Here is a 12,712-nt window from a genome sequence, read left to right as displayed (position 1 = left end):
CACATTGAGAGAGACAGAGCATGAGCAGGGGAATGGAAGACAGAGAGGGAGGGAGACATAGAATGTGAAGCAGGGCCAGGCTCTGAGCTGTCAGCACAGAGTCTGAGTGGAGCTCAAACCCACAGAATGAGATCATGACCTGAGCCAAGGTCGGACGCTTAACCAACTGAGCCATCCAGGCGCCCCTGATATAAACATTTTTTAAACATTTTTATTTTAAGGAGAAATATTTTCTCCCAATTTCTATTTAGACTGTTAATAGCCACCAGACTACATCTCTTTATTTTGTGTAGGAAGACATTGGAGGAAAAATTTCCAGAACAACTCATATTTCCTATAAAAAGAGAAATTCTGCACTATGATCTTATTTATGGGTATCTCTAAGAATCCCAAAGATATTTGCAAACAAGCATCGCATATCCCTGTTGAGTGTTATTCACTCACGATTTACATCTTTACTGCTGACTAGTGCTAAGCACTTTGCCTGGTATTAGGTATACAAAGATACATCCAACTTCTTCCTTATCTTCAAGAAGACCCACTGTCTGAGTTCCTAAGGACACAGATTTGTAAATGACTAACTGTAATGCAACACGATCATCCTAACCTAAACAATGTACTTGGGGCCAAAGAAGTACTTAATTCCCGTCGGAAGACTGAAAAAGATTAAGTATAAGTAAGTATGAAAATTGAGCAGGAATTTGCTAAATGGAGAAAGAGAAAAGTGACAATATTCTGAGTATCTACTCTTGAAATAAAAACCATCTACCATTCTTTATCATGCACAGACTGGAAACGTTATTCATTCCTTCAACAAATATTTAACACGTGCCTACTCTGAACAAAACATGGAGACACAAGATACTTCTGTGTCTCTGTTGTGTTGCAGTCTGATTGCCTAGAAAGCGAAGAATATTTTCTTTACCCATTATATATGTACCACATTTTAAGAGCCATTAATATGGGCATAGGACCTACAAAGATATTTTTTTAGAAAAGTACATTTATTCATTCATTCAGGCAGTCATTCAGCCAACAATACGAACATTGAGTGCCTGTCATGTACTCAACAATGTTCAGAAGAGAACATTTACCTGGAAGGAAGGCTTCAAGAGTCCTATCTACCTGGACAAAATTTTGTAAAGAACAGAGGAGACAGGATTGAGCTTGGCGAGTGGCCACAGTCAGAAAGAAAGGCGGGAGAGAAGGAAAAGAGGCTTGTGCACCAGGCAGGCTGATCAAGGAGGTTTGGGGAAGAAAGATCAAGGAGAGTTTGGTACCAGCAGTCGACGCAGAGAGGCCGATGGACTGAGTTGTTCAGTGGTCACTGCTTACCCAAAGATTACATCCAGGAGCATGTGTAGGAGCAACCAGACGGGAGAGGAAGCATGAGGGACACCAGTGGAGATACAAGAAAAGAAACATGAGAGGCAGAAGTGGGGTCAAGAAAAAATGTCCTTCAAAGTGGCAGAGACGAGTTTGCGTGTAAAGGTAGAATGGATGGATGGATGCGATTTTTTTGTATGTGTCAAATCTCTTGGAATTTTTATTATTTCAAGAAAATTCCCTGCTTTGTTTCATTTCCTTTATATATTTTCAGGATAACAATCTAAGAAAAACTTCATTTGCATTTGTTCACTGAATATATCACATATTTATTAACTTTCCCTCATTGTTACACTGTATTTACATGATTAGGATACAAATGCAGGTGCCTGGGTGGCTCAGTCAGTTAAGCATCCAACTTTGGCTCAGGTCATGATCTTGCAGTTCGTGGGTTCAAGCCCTGCGTCAGGCTCTATGCTGACAGCTCGGAGCCTGGAGCCTGCTTCGGATTCTGTGTCTCCCTCTCTCTCTGCCCCTCGCTCGTTCAAGCTCTCTCTCTCTCTCTCTATTAAAAATAAATAAGCATTTAAAAAATTTTAAAAAGGATACAAATGGACATTATGAATGATAAATAGGCCTTATATAATGATATACATATATATATATATATATATAGCTAATACAATAATTTTGATTCTTATCATACTGATTAGTTTTCCGTGTAGCTCACTTTATTCTGAATAATTTTATTTATATGCTTATAATATAAAATCATTATTACATTTTTCCTATATAAATTATAAGCAGTGTGAATAGTGGAATTTAAAGGAGAAAGCCTGAAAATGAAAACCTGTTATTTTTGAATGTGTATTTCACAGCATCAGAACAAAATGTATTCAGCTGTTCATTTTATAAAGAGAGAAAATGCATTTAAAATTAGAATTGTGCCATTCAGAGGCTGTAATTCAGGCAGTCATAGGAGAAATAGGAATGCTCCATATCAGTGGGTAAAGAAAAAAAGTCTCATTTCAATAAAATGTTTGGTGATTAAGTATCTGTAAATAGAACTTTTTTCTTTTTTAGAAAGAAATACAATTGAAAGTCAGGAATATGGCATTAGGCTTTTCACATGGTTCAGTGAGAAGCAGAAAGCTGTAGAGCTTGAACCCAGGTGATAAATGGAAAATTCTTATTCTGTAGAATTCTGGGGACACCTGACCTCCACTGGCATCAGCACTTCTCTGCTTTTGTCTGAGCCAAGATAGACCTTAATTAAAAGTTTGACCGGGGAACCCGGGTGGCTCGGTTGGTTGAGTGTCCAACTTTGGCTCAGGTCATGATCTCACGGTTGGTGAGTTCAATCCCCACGTCAGGCTCTGTGCTGACAGCTCGGAGCCTGGAGCCTGCTTCGGATTCTGTGTCTCCCTCTCTCTCTGCCCCTCCCCCACTCATGCTCTGTCTCTCTCTCTCTCTCTTTCAAAAATAAATAAACATTAAAAAAATTTTTTTTAAAGTTTGATGAACCCCAGTCATTGGGCATTTCAACGACCTTTATAAAAAATAAAAGACCCTCCATGAATTGAAAATGGGCTTTGACTTACTTTTCCAGCAGTGGTGGATCTGCACTGATCAGCCTGTGATCTGTGCCCATGATCCTCTGGGTTCAGTGACGCATGGTGAGAGAAGCTGTGCTACATTTGTCAGGTGGAGACACAGAACATGGCCAGCTAACCCACTGGAGACTAAATCTACAACCTTGCTTGTGCTCACGGTGCTCCAGCAGCTGGCCACTGACCTAAGGCTATTAGTGTGGCTAGAATGGGCCTCGGAAGTGTTGGGCTTGGGAAAGCCCGGGTTCCGTGCTCACCCACAGTGAAGTGTGGAGATTGGTCCAGTGTCTCTGGCCATCTCCTCTTCCCTGCTTAGGTCCTGTGTTAATGTCTCGCTTATCTTTTATGTTGATAGTGACTTCTTTTCCTTTCCTTATTCCCTACCATTTGAGTCTTAAAAATTCCTTTCTAGAAAGAAGCTGGTATGTATATGAAAGTCCAAACATGAAGTCTCCTCAGGTTTTCAGGGCAGATGGGTGGCCCCATCCGTTAAGAGTGGGATTCTTCGGCTGAGGTCATGATCTCACGGCTGGTGAGATTGGTTGGTGAGATCGAGCTCCAAATGGGGCTCTGCTCCAAATGCGGAGCCTGCTTGGGATTCTATCTCTGTCTCTGTCTCTGTTTCTCTGTCTGTCTCTCTCTCTCTCTGCCCTACCCCCATGCTCCGTCTTTTATTCCTCTCAAAGTAAATAAACATTCAAAAAAGTCTCCTGAGGTTTTTGAGTATGTTTATTTCCAAAAGGTTGTTTTTCTCCTTATAATTGGTCATTGCCACTCATATCCAAAATAAAGAATTTAGGGTATTTAGAAACTGTTCCTCCAGATTTCACCATAATGAGTAGCAAAGGTATGTCAGAGAGAGAAGATGCACTTTTTGCATTTAGTCATTTTTTTATCTTCTAGCGGAAGCCCCCACTGGTGGTAGATGATCTTTTTGAAGACATGAAAGATGGCGTTAAGCTGCTTGCTCTTCTGGAGGTCCTGTCTGGGCAGAAACTGGTAAGGACTTTTCCTGTGACCAGATTGTCAAACTGTTCCCTTTTGGGATTCGGAGGTTGTGGGGTTGGGAGTGTAAAAGGTGATGTCCTATAAAAGTGGGTAATACACTGGGAATACTAGTGTGTTAGTGTTCCACAACCCCTGAATATATCAGTCACTTCCGGGAGCAGGGAACACCTTTCCTTTCTAGTTCCCACACACATTTAGTGGATTTAAAACTCTATATGTAGTAGTAGCAACCTTAGAAGGAAGAGTAAAGAACTTCATCAGTTATCTATCATGCTTAACTACTGCATCTTATGCAATATCTATCCAGGAAAATTACTTACAGATTAACATTGACCTCACTTACAGAGTTTGCTTTCCGTTTGGAAAGGAATGTTGGTCCATAACTGTGTATTATTTATATACTTGTTTGTTAAAAATTAAGTTTGAGATCAGCATGACATTTGTCATACACTTGTGGACAGCCTCCATCATCAGTCATTTGTCACAGGAACGGCACCTTCAGAATCCTTTGCTTTTTTTGTGTGCAGTGGAACCAGCAAAGTGAAAAACACATTGATAGTGAGCTACAGAATATACTTTTCTATGTTACTTAATAATAAAGTATAGACAGTCCCCAACTTACAGTGGTTTGACTTAACGACTTTTTGACTTTACAGTGTTGTGAAAGTGATATGCATTCACTAAAAACCATACTTGGAATTTTGAATTTGGATCTTTTCCTGGGCTAACAATGTACAGGATGATCCTCTTGTGATGCTGGGCAGGGGCAAGGAGGCACCACTCCCAGTGAGCCATGCGGTCATGAGGGTAAAGAACTGGTTACACTTAACAACCATTCTATACCCACATAGCCATTCTATTTTTCACTTTCAGTACAGTACTGAATAAATTACATGAAATATTAAACACTCCATTATGAGATTGGCTTTGAGTTAGAGAATTTTGCCCAACTTCAGGCTAATGTCAGTGATCTGAGCACGTTTAAGGTGAGCTAGGCCAAGCTGTGATATTCAGTAGTGTAGGTGTATTAAATGCAATTTTGATTTGCAGTTTTTCCAACTTATAATGAGTTTATCGGGATATAACCCCGTTGTTAGTCGAGAAAGATCTGCATTTTTTTTCTGGCTTACGTTTTGTTATTTGAAAGTAGTAGAGAGGTAAGTAGTATGTGCAAAGATAAACTACTTATAAATGATGTCTATCATAATGACGAAAAGATACTCAGGAAATTACCTTCAAAATGTCGTATGACGTGCTAGAACACAGTGTCCTAAATTGGGAGCACTTATTTGTTCTTTGTCTATTGCTTCTTGACAACAGCTACACAGCCATGAAACTTGGTTGAGTGAGTTTTTAAACGTGTATTTGCCTAAACATAAATTTCCAGTTAATTTTGTGTGGAATCCTCAAAATAGGGTTGTTTGTTGAAAAACTACAAACTGATAATAATTTTGTGTAAATCATCTCTCTAATTTGATTCATATGGTAGCGGATGCTTCTGGTGCCCTTGTGCTATCTCAGCTCACCTCCAGCTTCAAATGACTTCACACAGTGGGGAACATTGCCTACACCCTCTAGTAGTATCTTGCCTCAAACACTGGTAGCTTGCCTCCAGGTTTCCACCCTCATAGCTTTGGTCAAAAGCACAAGTTGCTTAAAGCAGCCTTGAAGTGTAGAAGAGTTAATGGTCCCGAAGGTCCTTCAACCAATGGAGATGGGAGTCCATGAATAAATGCTGCAGTCTGGCATTGGGAAGGCAGACAATTCTGTGACATATTTACACATGTCTCATGGAGTGCTTGAGTCCCCAGTAGGATTGAGGCCCAGTTGCTCACAGTGGAAACCCTCAATAGCATTTTTCTTTTTCCCTGTCTCATACTCCATGCACCCCCCTCACTCTTGCTACCTGGGATCACCTCCACAGTAAACTACATGCATCCAAGTCCTGTCTCAGGTTCTACTTTGGGGGAAATCAAACAAAACATATATGAAAAGCCAATTTGAAATATGCATGAGCTAAATAAACTAGATTAGCATTCAGATGTCAAGTCAAATCATTGACTTGATATATATACTCCCTTGATTGCCAGATATAATTGGGCATCTTTTTATTTCCTTCTGAATTAAGCTGTTTACTAAAAGGTTAAAGGAATCTTCATTCCAATTCAGTTGGGTATTCAGGAGGTATATCATTCTGCGTCAATATAATTTTGCCAGTATACTTGGCCAACAGGGTACAGAAAGCTTGATGGCCATTTAATTGCCAAGCTAAATGACTCTAGAAAAAGTATATATTTTGACATAAGAGTCCTATTTCTGTTTAAGTACCCTACTCATTCAGACATAAATTATAAGACCTTGAAGCTAGAAGAGATTTCAAAAAGAATCTCAGCTTTCTCACTTAGCAGAGAAGAACTGAGACATACAAGGTAGTTTCCAGTTTAACCTTTATTATTTACTTGTATTGAGCCCTCCAAGATTCTGAATTATGTAAAATGAAATTGCTCTTAGATTATAAATAATCCTTAGAAATGGTTATTTAAATTTTGTATATGTATACATTATAATTCAGGACCACATTAAAATGAAAAGCATGAATTAAAAAGGAATGAGTATCCCAGGAATTCTTGTAGAGCTTTCAAAGGGAGAATGTGGGTAAGAGCATTTCCATCAAGAGTTCTAACACTATTCAGAAATCCTAAAATATCTCACAGGTGGAACTCTATTAACAACACTGTGCTTAACATCAGAGTTCACATAGCCTGGGACTCTGACTCTGACCATGATCATCAGGGAAATGTGGCCAAATGGCTTAGTATCCCTGCCTTGTCTGCATCTCAGGGTGAGGGTGGAATCGCAGTATCTAGTCTCCTTGAATAACCTATTATGACTCTCTTGAGAAAACTATGATTTTATTTAAGGACTTAGAGTATCTTTAACTTTTAAATTACTGTTCTTAGATTTCTCTACATTCTTTGATTATTTGTGGAACATTTTCTCTTTAAATGTATCAGTGGCTATGTATCTGTAATCACACATAAATATAGGAACACTAAATTTAATTTCACACTTAGGATTTTTTTTAAGAATGTGAGGAATTGCCGTTGAAAAATTGGAAATAATAGAAGCAACATGAAGAGTTTAAGGACTGCCAAGAAACTTATTTCTTATCCATTTTGTTAACTCTCTTTTTTTAAACTCCTTAATACTTTGCATTCAGGAGAAGCCTAATAATTCACTTAAAAGTGCACAATAATAGAAAACAAAACACTAAGTCAAAACATACACAACCCCATGCTCATTGCAGCATGATTTACAATAGCCAATATATGGAAATTACTTGGGTGTCTATCAATGGATGAATGGATAAAGAAGATGTGAGATATATGGAATACTATGCAGCCATGAAAAACGAACTCTTGTCATTTGCAATGACATGGATAGATGTTAAGGAAATTATACTAAATGAGATACGACAGAAGAAGACAAAGATTCTATGGTTTTATTTATTTGTAGATTCTAAAAATAAAACAAATAACAAAACAAAACTCAGAGATACGAAGAACAGATTGGCAGTTGCCAGAAGGGAGGGGAGTTGGAGTTGGCCAAATGGGTGAAGGGGATCAAGAGGTACAAACTTCTATTTATAGAATAAATAAGTCATGGAGGTGTACTGTACAGCATGGTGACTATAGTTGCTAATATTTTATTATATATTTAAAAGTTGCTAAGAGAGTAGATCTTGGAAGTTGTCATCATAAAAAAATTCCATGTATGGTAACTAGACTTATTGTGCTAGTCATTTTGCAAAGTATACAAATACTGAATCATTAATCTGTGTACCTGAAGCTAATATAGTGTCATATGTTATTATGCTTAAGTAAAGTATTTAAAAAGAAAATAGATCTGTAAAAAAAAAAGTGTCCAGTGGGCACTCTTAGGAAATCTGGAGCATCAAAGAGCCCTGAATGTTCACCAGGTGACTTTGTTAGCCATAGATCGTATATTTAGAATAGAACTCAAGTCCGCAACTGGGCTTGGCATTATCCACTGAATATCCATCCAGCTAACGTTTCTGGAGTTCTATTATGGATAAGACACTACCTTCTACCCTCTAAGGAAAACAAAGATGAATGAGATATGGCCAATGCCTTTTATGAGTTTGAGGCCTACTATGATCACGATATTAGGGCAGATTAAATTGTGTAAAAATAGATGCCAACTGGAGAGGAACAATACAATAGATATTTATATCTTGCTCATTTTGCTAGGGGACATCCAACAAGAAAAGTAGACACATGGTGTTTGCTCCACCAGATATCAAGTCTTAGAGTAAAGTTGTACAACTTCAGATAGTGTGGCATTGGTACAGGGATGGACATACTGACAAATGCAATAGAGTCCAGAAACAGACCAAGGCATTGCTGCATTTGATGATATTAAAATTAAAAATGTTTTAAAAGAAAAACATTTAAAGAAAGTGACAAAAGAAGTTAAAAATGGGTAGAATATATTCACAATACATGTAGTAAAAAGATTAAGAAAAGATTATGACAAGAATATATAAAGTACATCTTTAAAATAGAAACAGTACAAACTACAGGGAAACCTGAGTGAGAGATGTGAAAGGGCATTTTACAAAAGAAACATTGTCAAAGAACAGAGGAAGAGAAGTTCTATCATTGTTGATCAAGAGATGCAAATGAAGACCACAGCGAAAGACCATGTTACATACATTTAACTGAAAGAATTTTTTTTCAATATCTGTCAAAATGAAGTGTTAGACAAGATATGCACCCATAGGATTATTCTTATTGTTGACAAGAATGGAAAGAAGCACAAACGCTTTGGAAAAGTTTGGTATTACTTCAGAAGTTCAAAGTCGCATTCCCTCTGACCCAGCAATTTCACTCTTAGGTTTACAACCAAGAAAAACTCTTTATACTTGTACCAAAGATAGGGTGTACAAAAATGATCTATCAGCACAGGTCACAATAGAAATAATCTGGAAATAACCAAGATTCACATCAAAAGGAGTGCAGAAAAGATGGCCAAGAGCTGTCAAAGTGAATGAAATACAGTGACAGCAACAACATGGATGAGTCTTAGCAATATAATATTATGTGGGAAAGTGAGCCTCAAAAGATTAATATGATGATCCCTTTATATAAAGTTAAAAACTAAAATAGATATTCTTTTCATGAATGATGTAAAGGAAATGAATCTATATAAGAAGGAAAACATTGAACTGGATTTTATGATAGTTGTCTTGGGTATAGGAAGGCAGGAGGATAGAATGGACGGTGGTGGTGGTCATATTAGGGGAATGGCTTTCATACTTCATTTCCAGGCCCTGGCTTTGTCTTAGTTGGTAGGCTAATAGGTGCTTTTTGCATTACAGAAGATAACTCATTAAATGACCAAGTGGGCCATGCATGGACCAAATATGAGACCATTATGCACGACAAGGGTTCCCAAATAAAGGACAAATAAAAAGTAAAAAAAAATTACATTTTCTATTTAAATATTTGTTTAAAATCATATCATAGAAACCATTACCGGGGCACCTGGGTGTCTCAGTCGATTGAGCGTCCCACTTTGGCTCAGGTCATGATCTCATGGTCAGTGAGTTCGAGCCCCACGTCGGGCTCTGTGCTGATAGCTCAGAGCCTGGAGCCTGCTTTAGATTCTGTCTCTCTCTCTCTCTCTCTCTGCCTCTTCCCCACTCATGCTCTGTCTCTCTCTCTCTCTCTGTCAAAAATAAATAAACATTAATTTTTTTTAAAACCATTACTTGATACACTATTAATTGGAATTTAAAAGATAGGCAGTTTTTTGAGTTTTAATGAGAGATTATGTAGAGTTTTGGTGTTATAGAGAAGGGACCAGGTTACCAGCTATGCAACCATGGAGAAATTACTTCACCACAGTTATCCATTTATTTCCTGCAAATGTAAAAGGCTAATTATATCTACTTAGTTGAAATTACTTTGAGTTTTAAAATTAACATTGTGGCACATAGAAGGCACATAATGCATTTCGGTAGTGCAAACACAGGTAAGTTAGAGTATCCTTGTACCAGACATGCTAGCATGTGAATACCATTTTCATTGTTGCAATCCTACTTTTTACCTTGGCCCATGCGTGCCATGTATTTTGGTCATTCAAACCAAGAAATGTTACTAATACTCTTAATAATCTTTCATGTTAGTATGACTGCCAAAGGAAATGGTGTGTGACCAAGAGCACTTTTTTTTTAAGAGCTCTTTTTTTTTTAAGGAGTTTTGAGTTTACAACAAAATTGGAGGAAAGTACAGATTTCCCGTATATCTCCTGCTCCCACACAGGCACCAAGAGCACTTTTCATATAAATGTTTCCTAACTTATAGGAGTGATAGTCTCAATAGGCAACATGGGAGTCTTGTGAATTTCTGCTCTTGGCATACAGAGATGTGAAAGGGAAGTGTATCAACTACACTTCCAAGCACTCCAAGCACTGTGGGGTAATGCTCCTTTGTGTATCTATTAACCCTATAGAAATTGAATAATGTTGTTCTTGAATATTCTTCAAGTATACTTTTAATCCATTTACATAGATTTTATAGTTACTTTTTTAATGTGTGCATTTTTATTTATTCCTGTTCTTTCCTGTTTATAGCCTTGTGAACAAGGGCGCCGTATGAAACGAATCCATGCTGTGGCTAATATTGGCACAGCACTGAAGTTCCTTGAAGGAAGGAAGGTAAGAGAGAGACAAAACACTTAAAGAAGAGGTGTGGGCATACTGATGTTTTTCAACATTGGCTGTGCGGTAAAAGCATTACATGTAAATTATACAGCTAGAGATGCAATATTATTGTAGCATAATTTTAGATTTACAACAAAGTGGCAAAAAATGGCACAGAGATTTCATGTCTGTACTTCAGCCAGCTTTCTCTACTGTGAAGAACTTTTATACATACTGCACGTATGTATATATAGGACAATTATTAAAAATAGAATTTTAAATTGGTGTGATACTACTAATTAAAGCGTAGACATTAGGCTAATTTCATCAATTTTTTTTTCCCACTGATGTCTTACTTCTATTCAGGATCCGATCCAGTGATACACTTAGCATATAACTGCTGTGACTCTTGGTCTCTTCTACTCTATGACATTGTCTTTCCTTGTCCTTCATGATCTTAATAATAAGTCCTGGTCAGTTATTTTGTAGAAGGTCTCTCATTTTGGATCTGTTTGATGTTTTCTCAAGATTAGATTGAGGTTATACATTTTTGGCAAGAATTCCAAGGATGTGATATTGTACTCTTCTCAGTTCATCATGTTAGTGGATGTAGGATTGTGATAGGTCTTATGGCTGTTGATGTTACTCTCCTTCACTTGGGTAAGGCTGTTTGCTATGTGTTTTATGGTAAAGTTACTATTCTTCCTTTGTAACTGAAAAATAATAGGGGAGATCATTGAGATTATGCTAATATTCTACTTCTCAAACTTTGCTCACTGATTTTAGCATTGATTGCCTTCAGTAATTCTTTCTTTGATGTTTGTCTAATTGTGATTAGACAATCCTTTCACACGTGTTAACTGGAATTGTTTTGTAAGAAAAGGCTGTCCTTTCTCCCTGCCCCCTATTTATTTTATTCAGTTATTTACTTTGGCATGAGTTTATTTTATTTAATAGGTACAATCCCATGCTGTGATTATTATTAGTTATTATTTTAATTTTTGTTTTTTTATTTATTTTTTTATAATTTGTTTATTTTTTAAATTTACATCTAAGTTAGTTAGCATATACTGCAACAATGATCTCAGGAGTAGATTCCTTAATGCCCCTTACCCATTTAGCCCATCACCCCTCCCACAACTCCTCCAGCAACCCTCTGTTTGTTCTCTATATTTGTGAGTCTCTTATGTTTTGTCCCCCTCCCTGTTTTTATATTACTTTTGCTTCCCTCTCTTATGTTCATCTGATTTGTATCTTAAAGTCCTCATATGAGTGAAGTCATATGATATTTGTCTTTCTCTGACTAATTTCACTTAGTAAAATACCCTCTAGTTCCGCATAGTTGCAAATGGCAAGATTTCATTCTTTCTGATTGCCGAGTAATACTCCATTGTATATACATACCACATCTTCTTTACCCATTCATCCATCGATGGACATTTGGGCTCTTTCTATACTTTGGTTATTGTCGATAGTGCTGCTAAAAACATTGGGGTGCATGTGCCTCTTCAAAACAACACACCTGCATCCCTTGGATAAATACCTAGTAGTGCAATTGCTGGGCCATAGGGTAGCTCTATTTTTAGTTTTTGGAGGAACCTCCATACCGTTTTCCAGAGTGGCTGCACCAGTTTGCATCCCCACCAGCAGTGCAAAAGAGATCCTCTTTCTCCGCATCCTCGCCAACAACTATTGTTGCCTGAGTTGTTAATGTTAGCCATTCTGACAGATGTGAGGTGGTATCTCACTGTGGTTTTGATTTGTATTTCCCTGATGATGAGTGATGTTGAGCATTTTTTCATGTGTCTGTTGGCCATCTGGGTGTCTTCTTTGGAGAAGTGTCTATTCATGTCTTTTGCCCATTTCTTCACTATATTATTTGTTTTGGGATGTTGAGTTTTATAAGTTCTTTATAGATTTTTGGATACTAACCCTTTATCTGATATGTTATTTGCAAATACCTTCTCCCATTCCGTCGGTTGCGTTTTAGTTTTGCTGATTGTTTTCTTCGCTGTGCAGCAGCTTTTTATTTTGATGAGGT

General features: G+C 37.5%; 1 protein-coding gene across 1 annotated transcript in view; it reads left to right on the top strand.

Annotated features, from left to right (window-relative positions):
• The window catches only part of SYNE1 (spectrin repeat containing nuclear envelope protein 1), a 480,852-nt gene that overhangs the window by 101,942 nt on the left and 366,198 nt on the right, over positions 1–12,712 (top strand). Inside the window, 2 exon segments of the mRNA XM_030316617.2 lie at positions 3,840–3,935; positions 10,603–10,686. Coding sequence (XP_030172477.1) covers positions 3,840–3,935; positions 10,603–10,686 — 180 coding nt within the window.

This window comes from Lynx canadensis, chromosome B2 (assembly GCF_007474595.2).
Source record: "Lynx canadensis isolate LIC74 chromosome B2, mLynCan4.pri.v2, whole genome shotgun sequence".
Lineage (NCBI taxonomy): Eukaryota > Metazoa > Chordata > Mammalia > Carnivora > Felidae > Lynx > Lynx canadensis.
Note: the sequence above shows the minus strand (reverse complement) of the source record. Positions and strands in the feature narration are given on the sequence as shown.